The sequence below is a fragment of the Apis laboriosa genome, unplaced genomic scaffold (genome assembly GCF_014066325.1).
Source record: "Apis laboriosa isolate Shangri-la unplaced genomic scaffold, ASM1406632v1 scaffold1_cov151, whole genome shotgun sequence".
Taxonomy (NCBI): domain Eukaryota; kingdom Metazoa; phylum Arthropoda; class Insecta; order Hymenoptera; family Apidae; genus Apis; species Apis laboriosa.
Window position 1 is genome coordinate 4,214,415 of NW_025222279.1, and position 22,710 is coordinate 4,237,124.

The 22,710-nt window shown below is 29.0% G+C and overlaps 4 protein-coding genes across 14 annotated transcripts in view; 2 read left to right on the forward strand and 2 right to left on the reverse strand.

Annotated features, from left to right (window-relative positions):
• Nucleotides 1-732: 732 nt before the first annotated feature.
• On the reverse strand, nucleotides 733-5,529 carry LOC122712396 (prolyl endopeptidase). 6 transcript variants are annotated; one of them, XM_043932038.1, is made up of 13 exons: nucleotides 5,511-5,529; nucleotides 3,986-4,099; nucleotides 3,558-3,781; nucleotides 3,311-3,498; nucleotides 2,991-3,216; nucleotides 2,691-2,850; nucleotides 2,415-2,615; nucleotides 2,130-2,312; nucleotides 1,888-2,001; nucleotides 1,657-1,805; nucleotides 1,371-1,583; nucleotides 952-1,276; nucleotides 733-872 (listed from the first exon to the last, which is right to left on the reverse strand). In XM_043932038.1, the coding sequence occupies exons 2-13, from the start codon at nucleotides 4,052-4,054 to the stop codon at nucleotides 807-809; spliced, it is 2,118 nt and encodes a 705-aa protein (XP_043787973.1). In that variant the 5' UTR covers nucleotides 4,055-4,099; nucleotides 5,511-5,529; the 3' UTR covers nucleotides 733-806. The 6 variants fall into 6 exon arrangements, with proteins under 6 accessions (XP_043787973.1, XP_043787971.1, XP_043787970.1 ...); XM_043932036.1 differs by lacking the exon at nucleotides 5,511-5,529 and adding an exon at nucleotides 4,179-4,327; XM_043932035.1 differs by lacking the exon at nucleotides 5,511-5,529 and adding an exon at nucleotides 4,173-4,327.
• Nucleotides 5,530-6,076: 547 nt separating this feature from the next.
• Nucleotides 6,077-8,519, forward strand: LOC122712401 (lipoyltransferase 1, mitochondrial). Of its 3 annotated transcripts, XM_043932052.1 has the most exons (5): nucleotides 6,077-6,450; nucleotides 6,576-6,850; nucleotides 7,054-7,161; nucleotides 7,542-7,755; nucleotides 7,994-8,519. In XM_043932052.1, the coding sequence occupies exons 1-5, from the start codon at nucleotides 6,426-6,428 to the stop codon at nucleotides 8,341-8,343; spliced, it is 972 nt and encodes a 323-aa protein (XP_043787987.1). In that variant the 5' UTR covers nucleotides 6,077-6,425; the 3' UTR covers nucleotides 8,344-8,519. The 3 variants fall into 3 exon arrangements, with proteins under 3 accessions (XP_043787987.1, XP_043787985.1, XP_043787986.1); XM_043932050.1 differs by having other exon boundaries at nucleotides 6,077-6,850; XM_043932051.1 differs by having other exon boundaries at nucleotides 6,077-6,838.
• A 277-nt stretch (nucleotides 8,520-8,796) lies between these two features.
• On the reverse strand, nucleotides 8,797-12,777 carry LOC122712400 (leucine-rich repeat-containing protein 4C-like). 4 transcript variants are annotated; one of them, XM_043932049.1, is made up of 7 exons: nucleotides 12,652-12,777; nucleotides 11,940-12,168; nucleotides 10,733-10,959; nucleotides 10,429-10,610; nucleotides 10,022-10,255; nucleotides 9,741-9,901; nucleotides 8,797-9,505 (listed from the first exon to the last, which is right to left on the reverse strand). In XM_043932049.1, the coding sequence occupies exons 4-7, from the start codon at nucleotides 10,570-10,572 to the stop codon at nucleotides 8,872-8,874; spliced, it is 1,173 nt and encodes a 390-aa protein (XP_043787984.1). In that variant the 5' UTR covers nucleotides 10,573-10,610; nucleotides 10,733-10,959; nucleotides 11,940-12,168; nucleotides 12,652-12,777; the 3' UTR covers nucleotides 8,797-8,871. The 4 variants fall into 4 exon arrangements, with proteins under 4 accessions (XP_043787984.1, XP_043787982.1, XP_043787983.1 ...); XM_043932047.1 differs by lacking the exon at nucleotides 12,652-12,777 and having other exon boundaries at nucleotides 10,733-10,934; nucleotides 11,940-12,375; XM_043932048.1 differs by lacking the exons at nucleotides 10,733-10,959; nucleotides 12,652-12,777 and having other exon boundaries at nucleotides 11,940-12,375.
• Nucleotides 12,778-13,166: 389 nt separating this feature from the next.
• LOC122712399 (zinc finger protein 395) overlaps nucleotides 13,167-22,710 on the forward strand; it is a 94,286-nt gene continuing 84,742 nt past the window's right edge. Inside the window, exon 1 of the mRNA XM_043932045.1 lies at nucleotides 13,167-14,728. Coding sequence (XP_043787980.1) covers nucleotides 14,339-14,728 — 390 coding nt within the window. The 5' untranslated portion in view covers nucleotides 13,167-14,338. The remainder of the gene's footprint in view (nucleotides 14,729-22,710) is intronic.

Here is a 22,710-nt window from a genome sequence, read left to right on the forward strand (position 1 = left end):
TCAAAATTTTATTAATAAATTGTTAATTTTTAAAAAATAGAAATAACTTCACATTTAAAAATTTCATATTAATTGTGATATTAAAAGCAAAAATATAGATATTGTTAAATTTTATATATAGTTTCTGTTATAAACTTTATACATAAATAATATATTGTAATAATATATTGTAATAAAATATTGTAAAGAAAAATACTGTAGTATTTCAAAATATTTTCCTTTTAAATTTTTTTAATGTTAAACCTATATAGAAAATAAAATATTAATAATAAAAAATTATTTATTTTTGTTATTTACTTATTTATATTTAATAAAAAAATCTATATAATTATATATTTATAAAATTATTGAATTTTAAAAGAATTTTAATAGAATAAATTGGAAAACATTTTGTATTTTTCATATATCTTACGAAAATAGATAGTAAATTAGTAAATTACATGAATTTTTTATTCCATAGAATAAAAATTTTTCTTATAAAATAATTTACTAAAAAATATTCTTCTGTATTTCATAATACATATAATAATAATGTGAAAATATTTTTCCAATTATAAATATTAAAAATAATCCTGCTTTTTACTGTTAGAAATAAAATAGTTTTTTCCATTTTTTCTCTATTTGACATGTTAATAATATTGTATTATGCGTATTGTATATTATGCATATTATGCGTATATATTCAACACAAATTAAAGATAATGATTGAAGCAGGATAAAATACAAAAAATATGCTTTATGAATAGAATTATATTAAAAGACTTATGCATAGTATCAAATGTAAGAATGTTAATATTCTTAATATGTTATAATTTGAATTCTAAATCCAATGATTTCACAATAAATGCTAAAATATCTGTACTTTCTTCAATCTAAAATAAAAAATATCCTATAATGACATGAAAATTATATATATAGTACAAATTAATTAATATTAAAAAATTTACTAACCACTTTCATAGTTGGTTTTCCACCACCATGTCCAGCTTTAGTCTCTATTTTAATTAATAAGGGATTCGTTTGTTGCGGTAATTTTCCTAACGTATATTGTAGAGTAGCGATAAGTTTTAGACTATGTAATGGTACTACCCGATCATCGTGATCGGCAGTCAACAATAATGTTGCAGGATACTGTCCATTTTCTGGAACTCTTACATTATGTAATGGGGAATATTTTATAAGATTTTCAAAATGTTTTGAATCATCTGAACTACCATAATCAGATACCCAAGCAACACCAATAGTAAATTTATGGAAACGTAACATATCCATTACTCTACAATAGATGTAGAATACATTAAAAAAAAAAATCAAAAAATTTAAATAATTTAAATTTAATAATAAAATTTAATAATTAAAATTTAACTTACCCAACTTGAGCAATTGCAGCACCAAAAAGATCAGGTCTTTGATTTATGCATGCAGCAATTAATAAACCACCATTACTGGCACCTAAAATACTTAATTTTGAAGAAGTAGTATAACCATTTTCAATCAAATATTCAGCAGCAGTTTGAAAATCATCAAATACATTCTGTTTATTAAAGAATCGTCCACCATTATGCCATTTTTCTCCATATTCTCTGAAATTTTATAAAATTTTATAAAATTTTATATAGAATCATATTTATTAATATTGATGTTTGCACGATGTACCCGCCACCACGAATATTTGCCACAGCAAGTACTCCATTTAAATGCTGAACAAAAACCAGCTTTGTAACGCTAAATGTCGGTTGAATGCTCACATTAAAGCCTCCATAACCATATAATAAAGCCGGCATGGAACCATCCAAAACTGCATCCTGTATAATAAAAATTTATTATATCTTATTTATTATAAATATAATAAATTATTAAATATAATAAATTATTAAAAATATTTACATGTTTCATTACTATAAACATTGGAATTTTTGTACCATCTTTACTTGTATAAAATATTTGACTAGTTTTATATAAACTGGGATCAAAGTTTTTTACTTTAATCTCTCTTAATACCTGAAAAAATATTTACATATATATATATATATATATATATATATATATGTATAATTTGTTTTCATTTTTTTAAATATTATATTATATTTATATTTGAATATAATATTATTTATGAAACAAACACTAACTTGTGGTTCTTCTTCATTTTTCAAATCAACTCTATATATAATACCAGGAATTAAAAATGATTTAAATTGATAAAATATTTCAGAATATTTTTTTTGTCCTGCAAAATTAACTATTGTACCAACATCAAGAGGAAATGTTCTAAGTATATCGCCGCTTTTTAAGCTATGTAATTGTAAAATGTTCTAAAATGAATATACAACATTATTAATATTTTAATTCGTAATTCGTAATAATATTTTAATTTATAAATTATTATATTATTTCTATATTTGAAAGCTCAATACCTTAACATGTTCAATATAACAAGCTACAAATTTATCACCATCAACTGCACAGGCCCAATCTAATACATTATCAGGATGTTCTGGTAAAAGATCAACCCATTTTTCTTGTTTATAATCCAATAAATCTATAGCTATTAATTTATAATTTGGCGCGTTTTTGTTAGTCCGAAATATTGCCTTTGTATCATCATTTGTTACATACTAATTAAAAAAAAAAAGATAAGTAGTAAAAAAAAATTATTATAAACTAAGATATTTATATTGTATGTCACTAACTTCATAATCAGCTTCAAGTTTATCAACTACTTGAGTTAAGTGTAATTTTTCCCTTATTTTTATCTCTGGTTTTAATTCCGTAAAATAAACTAAATTATCTCTACAATCTTTCACAGGTGTGACAATTAACCATTTTCCACAATCAGAAACTTGTGCACCTCTAATATGAAAATATATATAACAAATGTATTAGATTATACCCAATTAAAAGTATCTTTATAAAATATACTCAATATAATTTCATCTATACTATCACTACAATCAATTTTTATTAAAACACATACATAATGAATCACTCACATCCTCCATAAAGGTTCTTCAGGAAATTCAACTACTATAATATCTTCTGACTGAGGTGTACCAATAATATGGTAACACAGCTTTTGATCTCGATTACCTTCTGTTTCTGAACCATCAGTTTTACCTTTTTGGTCTGGATAACAACCATAAAAGATTCCACAATTGTCATGTGTCCATGTTATTGGAGAAAATTTAACTTTTTCCAAAATTTCTGGATATTTTTCACCTATATATTATATATTATATATTATTTAAATAATAAGATAATAAATATATAAAGTAAAATACATTCTTTTACAATCAAAAAATCCAAATTGTACCAGTTTCTGTATTCATAAAATGAATAGTACACCAGTCAGATCCACTAGCAGATAAACCAAATGCATATATGCTACCATCTTCACTAAATTTACTGATAGTAATTGCAATGGTTCCATCTTCTGATAAAGTATTTGGATCTAAAAATACTCTAGGTTCACTATCCAATGTATCTTGTACATAAAGAACACTAGAAAAGATAATACTTATGCTTAATAATATCAAATGTAAATTAATATTTATTATTACCTTTGGTTTTGTAAGCCAGTATTTTTATAGAAATAATATTTATTTCCATATCTAGCAGGACATGAATATTTTGGAAAATCCCATAATTGTTTTAATCGATCATGAATATTTTGACGTGCCTTGCATGAAGTTAAATATGGTGTAGTAATAGAATTTTGAGCATCAACAAATGCTTTAGTTTTTTCAGAATCAGGATCTTCTAACCATCTATATGGATCTTGAACCTAATAAAAATAGTTATAAAATCTTATAAATCATTTTGCTTATAATTCCTATTCTAAGTTTGTTTTATTTTGATTATTAAATAAAAATACTTTTCATATTAATATTAGTTTGTAAAAATAAGCTTTTTTTATTATTAAAAAATATTATTACATATGAGCATATTTAAAAATATTTTATTGAAAAAGCTTATTTATTATTCTAACCTCAATACCATGATAATTATCGATAATGCTTTCATCACGATATGCCTCAGGGTATTGTAATTTTTCCATTTTTTTATTTATATTTATATGTTTTTGTATCGTAGGATCAAACACCTAAATTTTTGAAAATGTAATTGAAATTATGGCAATATTATTTATAAACAATTGTATTAATAAAAAACTTTACTTTCACAGTCGAAAAAGCCAATGCCCGAACAAATTGAGAGTGCTTACTAACTGCGAATTTGAATAAATTCTTATAAAATTTAGTTTGAATTTTATATGAATTTGCAAACATATCAAGAATTACAAATACAGCCATGATATGAATTTTTTACATGTAATATATACAAAAATATAACTTTATAATATAATATTATACTAAAATATACTTTTCTGACATCTTACATATAATATTATAAGTAAGAAATTATAATTTTTAATTTTTATTATTTATCTATATATGAATAAATTGTATAAAAATTATTACTTTTGATAATAAGCTTATATTTATTCTTAATAATATATTCATTTATTATAAATAAATTTTATTTATTTTATTTTATTATAAATATTTTTCTATTTTACATCTTATGTTATTTAACATTATTCAATATCAAAATATTAATATATTTATATATTATAAAATTATATATTATTAATATATATGAATAGATATATATATATATTTTCATTAATTTTCATTATAAAAATATTTTCATTATATTTCTAATAAATTTGACAATGTCTCACGTTTAAATATAGCAATATGTTATGCATAAAGTGCTACGGTATCTGTTTTGTTCAAAAATTTTAAATCTTATCTTATTCTTTGTAACAATAATATGAATATAGTTTACATATGAAACTTTTTAGCCAAAATTAAATTATCATTAATTTTTATTTTACCAGAACAGTTAGATAAAATTTGTAATGTTAAAAAGTTGACATAAAGGAGGTTAAGTGAGTATTCAGAATGAAAAATTTATATCACAGTAATTAAAAATATCATGTCAATATAATTATAAATGCAATAGTAACGATATATATGATGTGGAAGAGTAGGGGATATATTCTTATCAATTGGCCTTAATTAATAAAACCTCCTTTCATAGTATACATGTTTACATGTAATTGAGACATAAATATAAAATACAATATCATAAAAAGTATAAAATTTTATTTTCTACTTACATTTGTTATTTGCAATTGTTAAAAGTACATATTTTACAAATAATATTATTTTTTAATTTTTTATTTTTTTAAATAAAATAAAAATTTAATTTTAATTTTATTAAAAAAAATTTTGACATTTTTTTAATTTTTACTTTATATTAAAGAAAAAATTTACGTACATATATATGTAATAATTAAATAATGTAATAAAATTTTAGAATACACGAAATTCATAGATACATAGAATATTTCAAATAAAGAATTTATATAAAATGTTATATATTTCGTTTAAATATTTTCAATAGATATTTAATTTTATTAAAAAGTTAAAAAAAATAATTATGAAAACCTATTTATGGGTCTGAAACTCTCTGTGGGAGGGTCGATCATGAAGAGAATTCACAGAGTTGCGTTGCACTATCATGAACAGGTCAGCTGTACTTTGTGCTGTGAACTTAGATAACCTCTTTGCATGTGTTTAAAGACCCCCCTCTGCTTTGTTCAACTAGACTGAGTTTATATAACATCAAAATCCAATGCTAAAGTATTCATTGTGAATTGACGAGTGCATCAGTGAATTTTGGCACGTTTGTACTTGTGTATATTTCGTTTTCGAGTAATATAACCTTATAAAAAAAACAAGTTACTCTGGCATAATTTAGACAGTGATAAAAAGAGGTCGCTCTACATCGTTTGTTGTGGGTAATTTGAATGTTTCTTTTCAATCTCTCAGTACACGAAGGAATGCAAAAAGATTGCCGAGATTGTTTAGGTATCCGATACCGTATTAACTCCCTGGATCAAACGTGGAAGTGGTTGCATCAAACAATTACTCTTCACGATTATTTGATTTCTATAACTGCCAGTCAGTCAAACTTTTCAAAAAAGTGTTGTCAGTAGACCTGCTATCTACAGACAGAAATATTAACCGCTACCAAGGCTGATCTCGCTACATATACAGCGGTATAAAAATCTTCACAGATTTAGTAGCAAAGACTGATTTCACGAGCTAATATTGCACCATTTCCAGGGAGTGTGATTTTCATATCGGTATTGATATACACATTTGTCGTTCGATTCATTATAATATAAAAAAAGGAGAAAAAGTGTGTATGAGTGCGAAAAAAACGAAGAAAATTTTATTTGCACATGCACATTAAAAACATGTCACTAATTAACAAATTTATAATTGTTGTTAAACGAAAAGTTCAATACAATAATTTGTACATATCTAGATATTCTACGAGTTTTAATGTAAAACAAGATGATCCTAATAATTCAATTAAAAAGTCAGTATTCATATCGCAATCCACAGATATATTTACCAATTTAGCGTTAGAAGATTGGTTCTATAAAAATTATGATTTTAAAAATCACCATATATTACTTCTATGGCGTAACAATCCGTGTGTAGTAATCGGACGTCACCAAAATCCATGGATCGAGCACAACTCTCAATTAGCTGAAAAACGTGGTATAGTGCTAGCTCGTCGCAATAGTGGTGGCGGTACCGTCTATCATGATATTGGTAATTTGAATTTGTCCTTCTTCACACCGCGGGAACGATATAATCGAAAATACAATCTAGAGATTATTACCAGAGCTTTATATCGAGAATGGGGTATAGAAGCAGAAGTGAATAAACGCGAGGACATCGTTGTTGAAGGGAAATGCAAAGTATCCTTTCATGTAATGTATTAAAAACACTTATAAATACATATATATATCTATTTATTTAGGATGTTCCAAAATTATATATTCAATGAAAAAATCAGTTAGTATTAAATGAATGAATAGATATGGATAAAACGATATTATTTGTTCTGAAATTCATAACATTAATGTAATTGCCGAAAAATTACCTATATATCCTTAACTATTTTAAAATATAGATATCTGGTACTGCAGCGAAACTAGGACGACCTAACGCATATCATCATTGCACATTATTAGTAAATGTAAACAAAACAGCATTATATTTAGCTCTCGAAGAAAAAAAGGTAATTTTTTTCGAATTTCTATCATATTTTATATAATATTATATATAATAGCGTATGTATAATAGCGTATGTATAATAGCGATACGATAAATATTATTTATGTATTTTTATTATATTCATTGTTAAATAAATTTATAGTTATTTTAATTAGAATTTAAATAGCAAAAAACTTTTATACTTTTTTTTTCAAGCTTAATTTTTTTAATATAAATATATAAATAATATATATTATAAATATATATATATATATATATATAGTATAAATATAAAAATAAAATTTAATTTTTTAATACTTTTATTATTATATTATTATTATATTATTTAATAAGAACTTATATTATTCATTAGAAGAGATATATGTATTTACATCTATATTTCAGGATGGTATAGAAACAAATGCTACAGTATCCACACGTTCTCCAATAAAAAATTTAATTGACATAAATTGTCATATTCAAATGGACAAACTCATTACTGCAATAGGTTGGGAATATCTCCGAACTAAAGCTCTCATCTTAGAAGATGGTGGACAAGATCTTATTCAATGTCAAAAAGGATTTCAATATATTAATCCCACCGAAGATTGGTTTCCAGGTATATGAATATTAAAAAGAAAAATATTTAATTTCTAATTTCAAGTTTAGGTTTATTTTAAATGTTTAATAAATTTGTAATGATATTTTCACAATATTTATCAAATATTTAAAATATTATCATATATGCAACACCATTTTATGATAAAATTATATAAGGAATTAGTAATTAATAAATTTATATAAAAGAATTAAATGAAAATAATGTTCTTAATTATATCTTTATCTAAAATTTTCAGGATTGAACAAATTAATAAGTGAATTTCGTTCCTGGGAATGGAATTATGGTAAAACACCGAAATTTACGGTAACACGTGTTTTAGATATGGTCACGCGAAACAACAAAGTTCATCGATTTAATTTGACATTAGAAATCCAGAACGGTATCATTGAAGAAATTAAAATGAGATTGCCAGCTAGTTTAGTAGCAGAAGATTTTAGTCAAGATGCAAGTGTGATAACCAATCTACGAGGTTCGAGATACAATCATGAAATAATGGAAAATATAATAACTGCAATCGGTTGTAAAACTGTTACGCTAAGTACGAGTCAAAATATAGATAAAAATAATATGATTGCTACGCAATGATTAAACCCATCGAACAATCATAATGATTGTGTTTAAATTGTTGTGTTCAAAACAAGAATCGAGTTATTGTATAATAAATCATGCATAAGTTTATATTTGATTTTACTTGTATTGTTATTAATTCTATTATATGAAAACAAAGAATATATTTTCGATTATAAATGTTGCAATTTTATATTTTTACGTAAATATGTAAATATAACTCATATTTGATTTTAATTGATAAATATTGTTAATAAAAAAATGTATATGTATATATTTTTAATAATAATTTATCGATAATTAATTTATTAAATTTATTTTTATCCAAATTGTTTTATAATCGATATAATCTGTTAATTTGTACATATATATGATGTGTTAATTTGATTATTGTTATTGATATCATTGATCTAAATTTTATGATACATAAAAAATAATAAAGTTTATAGTACATAAAAAATAATATATATAAAAATTAGAACTTCATCCCTTAATAAATTACATTGTAATATTTTGTACTCATAAGTTATGAGTTATTTCGTGAAATTATGTATATCTTTCTCTATATCTGGTATCATTATTATTTAAATTTGAAACTACTGATGGATAGCGATAAAGAGTAGGTCTTAATATAACATCCCGATATGGCGGTGGAGGAGTACCTGGACAAGATTCTATCAAGCTTCCGTTACTATCCGTACGTCCTTGTAAAAACGAATTTAACAAAGACACTCTTTGAGAAACTATTAAGTCGTCATGAAGTTGTCTATGATAGCAGTATCTTGGATTATACAAATATTTTTTTGATAACCAAATATAAGAAATAATTAATCCACTGGAAATACCAGCTATAAAACCAAGGCAGAGAAACCAATATGATACAAATTTATCTGTTGAATTAATAATATGTGTTTGATTTATCATTTGTTCACATATTGATAAATTTTTATTGTTTAATATATTTGATATATTATATTTTGTTATCGATTTAATTTTCTTAGTAGATGTATTCACAATTGCCGAATGATGATAATTGCGCGAGATTGTTACAGGAAGAAGAATCATTTTCTCAAATTTCTGAGAATTATTTTTCTTACCACAAATTTCATTGAATTCAATATTCTTATATTTGAGGTATATTTGTAAATCATGTAAAACATTGTTGCAAGACCATGGATTTCTGAAAAAAAATGATATAAATTTACTTTGATCAATTCTAGCATATCTACATATGGTAAAAACAAATATCAATATTGTTCATATTAATAATAATATCATCAATAATTCAAAATATGAGAATATTATTAATAAGAAATAAATTATAATAGAATTTTAAAAATAAAAGTTAAATTCTTATGTGAAATAATCTTAATAAAATAATATCATATTAATTTTATACATCTTGTTTATCATACCCTTCTAATGATAATTTCTTTAAAAAATGCAATGTTTGCACAACAGTGTTGCTCATCTGAATCATCAAATTATTTGAAAGATCGAGACGACGAATGTGCGTGAGTCCATTGAATGTATCCAGTGGTAAATGACTGATCCGACATGAATCCAAAGTTAATTCCTATATAAAAATTTATTTCATGTGATATATAATTTTTATTAAATTATAATTTATTTTATCATAAATCTTTTTTGAGAATTTTGATCAATATTAAATTTGAATTGTTGTTTCTATTATTACCATTAACGAAAAGGATCGCAATTTTGGTATATGTGAGTTGAAATTATTATTTGATAATTTCAAAATTCGTAAATTCTCATTTTTTTCAAAAACTTCATCTAAAATATAATGAAGTCGATTTTTCGATAAGTCCAAGACTGTTAAATCTGTAAGACCATCAAAAGCATTCAAACTAATTTCACTGATTGCATTCTTGGAAAGATTAAGATATCGTAACTTCGTCAGTTCAGCATTCTAAAACAATGAATTTTTTATTTTACAATACAAATACAAATCCTTCACAATATTTTATAATTAATATAATTATTATCAAAATTAAGATATTAAATAATTTTTAAAATTATTTTCAATAAAATTTATATTTAATTATAAAGTAATTAAGAAATTATTAATTAATTTAAAAATACCTTTAGTTCAAAACTATTTAGAAATGATATCACATTATCCGATAAGTCCAAAGCTTGTACGTTGTTTGGTGCACCTGCATCTATATTGTAAAGATGGCGGCCTACGCAAGAAGCGCGTTTTAAACTGTACCAAGTATCACACATACAAAATGAAGAGCATTGTTGTGAATATTGTGTTAAAACTGTGATTTCAAAAAATATCGAAATAATTAATACAATAATTAAATAAATAATAGTATTATTAGTCATAATCATTAATTATTTATTTTACGTTAGATTTTGTAAAGATTTGTTAAACTAATACCGTAACTAATTTCGAACGTAAATTCACTTCTGACAGAGATTGTTGCGTTTTCATGCGACTCATGATTACCTCGTTAATGTAATCTTATCTCGCAATACGACTGTGTATATATCGCATAAATGTGTTAACGATCGAGATACGTCATCAAAGTATTTCGATGATTTTTCTTATCGTTTTACTTTTTGACAGGAACCTATTTTTTCTTCAAAAAGAATATATGGGATAATCTAAAATAATAGTTGGCAAAAATACAATTATTTATTAGTTAATATTTGGCTTGTTTTAAAACTTTCGTATGTTTATGATGACATTATGGAAACAAATTTTATTTCAAAACATTATTTATGAATATGTTAGAAATATCTTTTCATTAGAAAAATAATTTAACCGTAAACTAAACTAATGATAAATTTTGAGATTAGAATCAATATCTATAGAGAACAGAAACAGAATTTTATATTTAAAAAAAATTTAAACAAAATAAATAAAAATAAAGATAATTATTAATTCAAAAAAGTAAAATGCAAATTTTATCTATATCATATTGTATTTTTGATATATAAAAAATATATAAAAATATATATATCATACGTATTATAAAAATATATATATATATAAATACGTAATATATATATTTATAAAGTATCAAAATTAAATAACTTTTTATAATGAAAAAACAAATTTAATATATTGTCATAATATTAACAATTAAATAAACAATAAAAAAAACTAAGTTAGCTAAATTAACAACAAATATAATAATAAAATTTTGTAAAATCAAATAATTATTAATTAATAAATATAATAATAAAATAATTATTACATGTAAATACTTTTTTTCTTATAAAATAAAAATTTCTTTAAAACAGAATTAAATTATGATTTAATTTTTCCTATAAATTCTATTCATTATTAATAAATAATAAAAATTTAAGCTACCATACCCTAATTTTAATCTAATTAAAAATTGACAAAAAGTTTGCGTAAAAATTCTGTGCAATTCACATTTTCATTCGTAATTTTCCATGAAAATTGTTTCCATGTTAATGTGTTTAGCGTTAAACGAACACATTAATATAACACGAAGATGACTAAGTCTCCATTACATTGACAATGAAAAATAACATTACAATGCATATACACAGCAAACATAATCATAATTCTTTTTTAAAGAAATGGTAGCCAGTGACAATTAAATGTTACTCACTAGCCCTTGGCACTTCTTCGAAACCAAACGAGGGGTAGCATTCAGTGAGCTAACAACGCAACATATTATTGCGCAACATCCACGGAAATAAATCTAGGATAGGCTGCTGAGAACGCGTGGACCGCTGCCTTCTATTCGGCCTTACTATCCCTCCCCACTGCCCCTTGTATCTTCCGGCCATTTTTATTGCTCGTCCTCCTCGCCGCCATGACAAGCATACGGTATGGCACTGCAACTGCACCTTTACTAACTGCGTTGCATTTGATCGTTTTATCGGTGTAATATTTTCAAATTAATTTAATTTTTTAATTATTACAATCACAATCGCATTCTTAAAAATCACTTAGAATTGATGAAAGATTATCGTCATTTACCGGTTTCCGAAAACTGTTACGCATTGGCTAAGAAAATATATCAGCGCTGTTGTAGACTATCCACTCTACTATGTGTTTCGTTACTGGCGCCCTCAACTTACATGAAATACTAATTTGATATTAGTACAATTAAATATTGAATCGATCATAATTTTACATTGTAAAGAAATTATTATTACACAAAATAAAGTAATTAGAAATTATAAAATATCGAATTTTTTATCGAATTTGAAGTAATGAGTTTTTAATGAGTTTCGTTATATTTAGCGGGCAGAAAATTTACTATTTAGAAAAATAATATAAATATATACAAATATATATACGATGTAAAAACAAACCTTGGAAATAGCTTTGAAGGTGAGGTTCTTTGCGACACATTCCCTGAAGTTGCAACGCTATGCGAAGATATTTCACTCGTCGTGTGTCGTCACCGACCTTCTCAGCTGACGTAAAATGGCCGCCTTCTACTGACAGCTGAACCATAAACACGATTTTTCTCTGCTAAAACGATTTTTATTAATACAGAATATATAACTGTTATTCTCGTACAAACATTACTTTCACAAAAAGTAGAAATCTTATGAAAATATAAGGTATTTCATTAAAAAGATATTACAGTATGGTATACGAGCGGCAATAGGAATATCTTACAGAACGAGGTTTCTTTGACACAACGGTCGGCAGACTGATCACTCGCTTGGATTTCGTCACAAGCGTTCTCAGCTGACGACAAAATGACCGCTTTGTGTATTTAACTACCAGCTGATTGTAAAAGTTTTATTTGTAGAAACTACGTAAAACTGATATTTCTATGAATATTTTTACATTAATTTAATAAAATATGGTGATTGCGTATAGAGTTCGTACATAATCGACATACTTTATGTGTAGTGAGAAAGAGAGACGCCAAAAGGGACGCCGAGTACAAGCATACGAAAAAAGGAGAGGGCTGAGAAAGTGGAAGGTCTTCGTGAGCAAAGTGCTTTGGCTAGGGTTCTAGTCTGCGATTTTTTCCCGTTCTTCTCGTTGTCCGGGCGGACGGCCAATGGGAGTAAGTAGGTCAGCGCGCCCGTCCAATCGGTGTTCGAGGCCGGGTCACGTGGGTTTGTTGTTATCTATCAGCTGTTTTTCCCGGGCGGGCGGGTGGCCGGCCGGCGCAGTGAAAGCCGCTTGGTGCTCTGTTCTCAGTCCTTCCCGGTTGCTCAGCTGTGCGTCACATGTCGGCTACCGCGGACCTCACTCCTGTCCATATACCATCGAATCGTGTACCGCTTGTACGTTCAGCTTGCACAATAACGCTGAATTTCTATTCACTGGCAAACATTAGTCATATATTATGCTATCTACCACGTATACACCAACGTATTATCACAAATCAATCACGAAGTGCCTCGAACATGCAGACGGCGTGACGAACACAGGCAACGGTGCACGCCGTTTTGTTGATACATTAAGTTCTGTGTTCAGGCCGCGAAGGCCACCGCGTCCTTCTTCGGTCTAGGATCGCATTTGCTAACGCAATTGCAATTTAACGCAAAACTGCCCGATCTGTCCTCAGTGTGTATACGAGTGATCGTGGAACAATGACTTAAAGTAACGTGTTGCAGTACGGAACTTCGATAGGAAGGAAGAAAAAAGAGTATAACAAGTGTTTCATTTCCGAGAGTGTTTTTCCTAATATTCAATCAAATCATAGATACACTCGTATCGTCTCTTCACAAGTGTTTAACTGTTAAATCGCGCGTAAAATTGTTATTTCTCTTTGGTGTGATATTAATATATTTGCTTCCGGTTTGTTCGCGATATACGTATACGTATGTTTATCAACGAAAATTTCAAAGACGATAATAGAAGGGTGAGTTAAATTGTAGTGCAAATGATCTTTATGAAATACCAATTTGCGCGAGATACTTTTGAGAACGATTTGTTATAAGGTGTTCTATTGTAAGAAATATCAGTGCATCCTCGTCAAACGATTTAATAAAGTGATCGAAACGATCGTTTATCCATAAATAACCACAAATAATGTCGACGGGTAAGAGGCTGGCGAAACGTAGCATAATCGGCACCAGAGTGTGTGCTCCAGGCGAAGATGGAAAATACTATAGTGGCGTCATTCACGCCGTAAAAACGCCGGCGTCAGCCGCGTCCGAGTCAGGCCTCAGTATTACACCGAAGACTCGTTATTCCGTACGCTTCGATTCCGTGCCTGGCGGTCGTCCGCCAAGTCCCAGCACCGAATACTCTGATCGCGACCTGATCGGACCAGGCTTCGGTTCCGTCACCAGCGCACGCCTCGTGCCCGGCCAGAAGGTCTATTTGACGTATAACGGACGAGAAATTCACGCGGAGGTCACGCAACATCGTGAACATCAAGACGAAGTGGATGTTATAATTGCACCGAATGGTCAAGAGGTGAGTTTTTTTTTTTTATTTTTTCTCTTTTCTTTCTTTTTTTTCTTTCGTTTAATTTTATGTTTGTGTAATTGTATATATTTCGAGGAAATGATCGTCTTCTCAGAGTTTTCGAAATAACCTTCAGACGATGGATATACGAATGATGCAGCTATTTTTAAATTTAAATTTTTATAATTTTTTTAATATTTAACAATTGTTATTTTTATTATTTTTTGGAATTATGTTAGTGAATTATTTATAATTCGTTAATTTTTAACATTATAAATTTAATTTTCGCTCAACTGAAATGAAAAAATTAATTTTTATATTGTTAAGTCGAATTAAAAGGAATATAAAATAAAAGAATTGAGAAAATACAAGATATATATACAATATAAAGAAAATATAATAAAAGAAAGGAATAGAATAAAAGTTTTACTTTCATTCATATTTACATACATATAGTATATTTTTTTCTCATTCGTATAACTCATTGCCTTGGTTAAAGAGAAAACGAACAAAGCATCTATGAGTAAGACATGTTAGGCATAACGAGGTTTGATACGTCATCCGTACCGCCGCCGGGTCTCGTTGCATCGGAGCACAGGTTAGCGCGCATCAAACGCGGTCTATGCGCATGCGCGTATCCAGCTTGTTCGTGTTCACGGCGTGTTTTCAGAGACCGAGAAAAACGCGTTCTCGCGCGCGATAACACGCCATTGCCAGTATCGATGACATGCTTGACGAATTGCAGCAACTGTTCATTGTTACTTACGCTACTTATTTTAAGCTACAGACAACATATTTTTGACAGGTAAGAGCAAAAAAAATGAATGTGGTATTATATGATAGCCGGCTGTTGCTGGGTGGGTGTGTGTATGCATGCTGTTAATCAGAAAATTTAATTTTCGTGACCTCGTTTTACAAGCGAACTATATAGTGGCTGTCCTATTTACGCGACGCGCATGAGCAGCAATACTCATTTCCTTTGTCTTTGAACATAGACAGGGTTAGAAGCGATAAATGCATTAGCTTACATCGTTCTGTCTGGACATGAATGTCGCGTTGCGAAGCGTCATATGTGCATTTGAAATCTATTTTTTTAACTACCGATGAACTAATCGATTGATAATCAAATATTTGAAAATAATAACAATATCTGTTTATAACTAGATAAGGGAATGAGAGGAAAGAACAGTGTAATTTTTAAACAACGAATAACAGATTAATAGAAGAAAATGCCTGTGTCTCGTAGCGCATCCGCCGCCCGATATTGGAGTCACACGATACATGAGAGTCGGTGCCAGTTCGTCGATTTTCGACACGCCTTTCTCGAGTTACGACCAGATAGAATTCGCGAAGTGGTGAGTGCGCGCGCGCGCACGCGCATGCACATATACATGTGCGTATAATTGTATTGAAAGGCATAAGAATTTTTTGCAGATTCGTAGAAAAGCATAGCAATGCAACGTAATAAATACCCCATAAAACGAGGGATAGCGTTATTACGGTCGGTCAGGCGTGGCAGAGAAATATACGTAGTCTCGATACCGCTACGTGGGCGCGGTTAGATTCGTAATGAGAGGCACTGGCATGAGCTAGGCTGCTTGTTCGTAAAGCGAGACTCTTTTAAGTGAGTGTATGCGTGCATGGACGCAGGAGAGGTCGGTTTTATGCGCGAAGTGAGTACGGTAGTACTGGCCCGTGCACCGGCTATTCCAACAGGGGGGAGGGGAGGGTGACCCCACGTGGAACGCATTAGCGCAATATCTTTCTACCTCCGTTAGGTAGCTCAGGCGTGACCACGGTTCCATTTCGTGGAAACTTTGTTGCGCACGCGCGCATGCTACACGCGGGGGAAAAATGAACCGGATCTGGTCGGTCCGAAGTGTCCGGTTCCGATATTTTTATGCCCAGCAATCGTTATCTGTTTTACAGGAAATTGGTTTGCTTCTTTATAATAATAGACATTTTTATCTAACCTGAAATCAATCATATCAGTTTAAAATAAATATTATTTAAAATTGAATGTTTTTAATTGAAATTGTTTATCAATTATTTATCATAATTTTTTGAAATTATAAATTTTAAAATTTATATATTTTCCTAAAACAGTTTCTTAAAAAAATAACAAAGAAATATAAAAACTGATAAAAAATAAAGTTGATTATATATATATATATATATATATATATAAATATAAATGATCTTTTGAAACGTTTATTCTTATTTGATACTTATATATATATATAAAATTTCTCTTATATTGAGTAAAACTTTAAGAGGTTAAGTTTGTAGAAAATTTCGATTTTAAAGAAAAGAAAATTTTTTTGTCACAATAAAATTTTCTTTAATATTTAAATAAAATTACAAAAATGAAAATGAAAGTATGAGTGAAAATCATGTATATTTTTGATCATAATAAATACGACAATATCTAATTATCATTACACATTTATCTTGATTATTTCGCTCACGATTACAATTAATTTTAAATTTCCGTAATGAAATATACGTAACAATCTTATTTTTCATATTCTTTCTTTCCTTAATTCATATAATCATGTAATCTTTAATCGCTATAATTAATGCATTGATAGAATATTCTGACGCAAGAATTTCTTCGCATCGTTACCTGTTTACATATGCAACACATACGCAAACGTATGGCTGACTTTTAGTGACGTCGAAGGTTACCGAAGCGTGAATCGGTAAATACTGGACGGCGTTTATCTGTAGCGTAAGTACGCGTAAGTGGTAATTTTAAAGCTTCCGTACGTTCTGTCGACCATCGTGTACCTTTGCTTTAGCAAACATCTTGCATACGTAGTTTCGTAACGTCCACTTCACGATTCGACATTTCAACGATTGACTGGTTAGTCTTGACAATAAGTCAATAGATATGGTATCCAACTATCACCTTTGTTCACATCATTCAAGTATTGTCCATTACTGGACTTATTTTTCATTTAAAATTGAAAATTGAAAATGTTATGAAAATTTGCAAATCAAGAGACAAAAGTTATAATCTTTATACATATATTCTTTTTAAAGTATTTAAACTCTTCTTTGATTTATAGTTTAAATTTTTAAACTTAACAATTAAAATTAGAATTTTTTTAATTTAAGATTTAAAATTCTTTTCTAAAATATTTGAATTAATAGATAATTGTTATCATTTTTAACTTGTATTAAGGAAATTATAAAATTAAATATATTTATTTATTAAAATTAAATATATTAAATATTCATGAGATTGTAATAATTACTCTGAGTACATTATAATTAATTAATAATTAATTAAATATACACTTTTCTTTTCTTTCTTTTGTAAAAATGATAAACTTTATACTCAATTTAAATGAAAAAATATTATAACATTTGTTATATATGTTATATGTTTTCAGTAAAAAGTCGACTTACAAATACATATTGTATATTTCATCTAAATATATTCAAATATATATAACTCTTTTATCTCAAAGATAGTATTTGCTTTTTGAATTTTATTTTATTTTCATTGGGTTCTAACAATCTTATTAAACTGATATAATCATGCAATAAAATAGATTTTTTACAAATTCTCGTAGTTATATTAATATATTTCATGGTCATAATCGTTAAATCACTTTTTTGTTAAATTATCCAATTCTAATTACTTTCAAAACAACATAATTAACATCGAACAGACACGATAGTCTACAAAAGTTGAGAATCGCTGTGACAAAAAGATAGTATAACATTGTATGTGGTAATGCGTTCCACGATGGGAATGCGTTTCGCCGCTAACGGCGCGATCCATCGACTCTATCTACGGTCACCACGGAAATATCCGACCCGCGGGGCGCATTCGAAATAATAGCCGCGTTTAACGGTGTCACTGGTCACCGGCACGGGCGTGAGACGATTGAGTAAGAGATGGTCGATATATGTGTATACGTACACGCAGCGCCCTCGCGCTCTATGCATGGATCCAAAGATAGATATCCCGGCATCAACGTACCAAACTTAACTGGCCCGACTTTATATACATACAAACGCAACAAACCATTCGCGATGTAAACAAATGTCGGTATGCGTACAAGCTTATCCAATAAGCTGACATAGTCACGAGGATATTTCCTTCCGTATCACGCGATCATTTGTACTATTTTGCTATTTCCGGTAAATGCGCATTTTATTTTCGATGCGTTTTTTTCTCTTTCGTTTCTTGTCGATTACGTGCTTAAGGAATTCAGAACATTTCATTCTTCTGTTGTAGAAAAGAAACTATCCATCTAATAATTGGCGATAGCTCGATAAGATCCGCGATAATAATTCATTGCTCTAGTTGCTTAGATAGCAAGCAGCAGGTGGTTAATCTCTCTCGATCCCTCTAACCTCGTCTCTTTTCGTTGTGCTCGTTCGATTCGAGGTTACGAACTCGACCGAGGGAAACTGATCGTAAAGGGAGTTTGATTGACTATGTGGTATTTTTATCTGGCGTATTTCAGATGCCATCATTGTTTACGGTTTAATTAAAGAATATGAATATGTCGTAAATCAGTGATAAGTTTTAGACTATTATTAATTTTTGCATAATCGATTGATTAAAATACGAAGTTTTATTATTCAAGATTTTTAAAATTTTTATTGTATAGTTTTAAAAATGTGTTACTAAAATAAGTAATCAAACATAAAAAAGAGATTTGTGAAATATAATAGTAATAAAATCGTATTTTCTTGTTTCATGAGTTGATTTTCTTTGCCTATTTTTAATTTGCGTAACACTGCGCATCGGCGTGCCGGCTTGAGACGCTGCGCATGCGCATATGGGCTATTTAAAATAGTATTCGAACAGGCCGGAATCTATAGTGCGTGTTCTGTTGCACGAGATTATGTCATACGTGCTTGTACCACTTTGCCAGTAAATAGGTTACGCAAGATGGATCACGGATGGCCACTCTGCACAAGTATTAACTTATAGTCACGAGCCGGCCGGCCGGCGCGGCGTCTCTATTACTGTCTATGAAAGTGCTAGTTGAAAACTAAAAATACTGTTTGCTGAGAAATAATTTTCTAATTATAACAAATCAAGTGCAATTAATTATTATTCGATAAAAAAATATTTAATTTTAAATATGATAGAATACAAAATATAGAGTCAAAGTCGTTAGTTTGATAATAGAAGATTTTAAAGTCAAAATGGATTCTTAATATAAACGTTTCTTCGTTTTACATTCTTTATCTTAATTTATGTAATGATTTTGAAAAACGATAGTTTTCCTTTAAATTCATTAATAAAGTACGGAATAATAGATGAATGTATCTGGTATTTTAGAAAAAGTCGATACGGAAACCGGATATGTATTTAACATCGTCCCGCCGGTAAAAATTGAATATGCATAAGGGAAGTAAAACATAGATCAGTATCAAAATGAGGATTAAAATCAGTAACTTTGAATAAGAATTAAGAATCTAACATAAAACAAGCAAGAAAAATATTATATTCTTTTTTTTGTGGACGTTGAATTCTCTTTCCACAAAAAAACATCAGAGAAATTGAAATTATGTCATAATTTCGAACGAGATAGTGATTGGGATTTACCTTTCTCTTCGTAAAGAGTATTGCGAACTTGATTTCGGGTTTGGAAACAACATGGCGGTTAGTTGCGCAGATCGACCGTTGGAGGCACTGCATCCTAGCCGATCGCTCGTAAAGTCGGTCATAGAATTTACAAAGCAACGCCTTCTCTGCCTGGTTCGTACTACACCAACTTCTTTCTCTTTTTTCCCCTCCTCTTGCTTCTTTTGATTTGGTTTACCGCGATTGCGTCCGTGTTGCAATCATTAGTACGCCTGAGTACAATTACCTTGGATATTGGAACAATTCTATGCCACACGATGCAATACATATGCATTATGTACAATCGTTTGCAAGGTTCCGTCAAAATGGGCGCGTAGTACGCGTGATACGCGTGGACTTTTAATAACTTGCACACGCCGACGTGACGGCATGGAATTGCAAAATGGAACGCGCGTGCCGGTATGATTACCCGGAATCATGGTTCTTCAATATCATCGACTGAAGTAATCGACGTGGTTTCGCCTACGTTTCTCGCCGGTTATATAGACACTCTCTACTGTTATTTAAACATCGTATTGGCCGTGAACGAAATTTCATTGTCCACGAGAAAGTAAATCAGCATGTTGCTTGAAATTCGTGCCAAACTGGCGTCCTTGATTTTCGAATGTGACATCCAGAGTTATTTCGACATGTGATTTTTATTTGTTATAATAAATTGTTGAATGTTAAACATATACAGAATTCTTCTTTTTTCAACACTTCAAAGAAGAAAATTTTGTTACTTGCTACTGAAATCTATCATATATAAAATCAGCTGATCATAAGTATAATATGGGCAAGTCTTTACGCGTCTTTTCACGAAATGTGAAATCAGCTGATTATAATATGGGTAAGTTTATGCGCCTTTTCTCCCACCCGATAATATTGGCCGTAAACGAGCAGCACTGACGTAACAATGCAGCACGCGTCGTAAATTATGATCGATAACGTAACCTTGCACGCGCGGACATAACATATGGTTGAATATGCATCACTCAAGTTCTCTGAAACTTTTGAACAATTTCTGTCAATAATGGTACCGTACGCGCTATAAAAATATGCGTAATCTATACTATAATAAAATATTGCGATGCATATTTATCTTTATTATCTTTTTTTTATCTTTCATCAACTATATAAAAATTGTACTATATAGAATTGTACTTAATAAACAATGATTTAGAACATCAGATTATTACATTCGTAATTCGAAATTAAAAAAAAAATTTAATTGAATATAATATCCATGGTATTTTCATTAGTGAAAAATGTGAAACATGATGGAAAGTTACACGATTCGATAGTGCTGCCCTCAACGAGCGATTGATCAATCCACGAAAAGTTAATACGCGTGCCATATTGCATAGGACGCGCGAGGATGCGAGGAAAAGTGGCGCGTATTTGTTGTATACAGAGAAAAGCGAGGTCGGGCCTTTCTCAGAAAAGTAGGTCGAGAAGGTACCGATCATGCACACGGATGCGTGTTACGTTGTGCACGCGCACAAGATTCACAGGAAAGGTATCGTATTTTGTTCGTCCCCATGGCAAACGCACGTGCAATACATTCTGTTAGCTCTCGCAGACGCGATAGAGTATTAGGAAAATGGAAAAAAGAATTTTTCTGCATAGAGTCGTCGATCGAAACTTGTTACGTGCTCGCTTTCTTATTTCCCTATGTTTTATAAGTTTTTTGACTTCGTTTTATGAGTTTAATTTTTTTAAATCTAATCCTACAGCGATATATATTAATAATAAAAAAAATCGATTTAAAAATGTGTTTACGCTTATTACGTGAATATAAACATTTAAATGATTTAATGAGACGGATGGAATAAATTATTCTTACGAATGAGATGAGGTATGTTTAACTATTTACTTAATAGAGATAAGGAAGACAAATATTGGCTAAATGATCTGACCATTGATTGAATAATATGTAAATACAAACATGATTACATTTTTCCACGAGCAAAATAAAATGCTCACGTGTATCTATAAAGATGTTGAAACACGTGGATGCAATCTAGATTCAGATATTGTTTCCTCTCAACTTATGAAAGATTTATCGTTCTAATAATTTCTAGGAAATTATTATATATCATAATTATCATATCTACAATATAAAATGTTCAACTTATAAACGATTCTTATATCGATATTTTCTTAAAAATTACCATTTTCTCTAAAGTAACGATCTTCTGAATCATATACGATTCGTGATGATTTAATGTATACCAAATGGAAAATCAAGTGGAATTGATGAATCGCTTGACTATTAACGAATGGAGGGACTAAAAAATGAAAACACTTTCGCTTACGTGAAACGAGAAACTTGAAGTGTTCGCGTTCATGCGATGTTAGTTAAGACGCGTGTAAAGAGACGGAACGAAGAGAC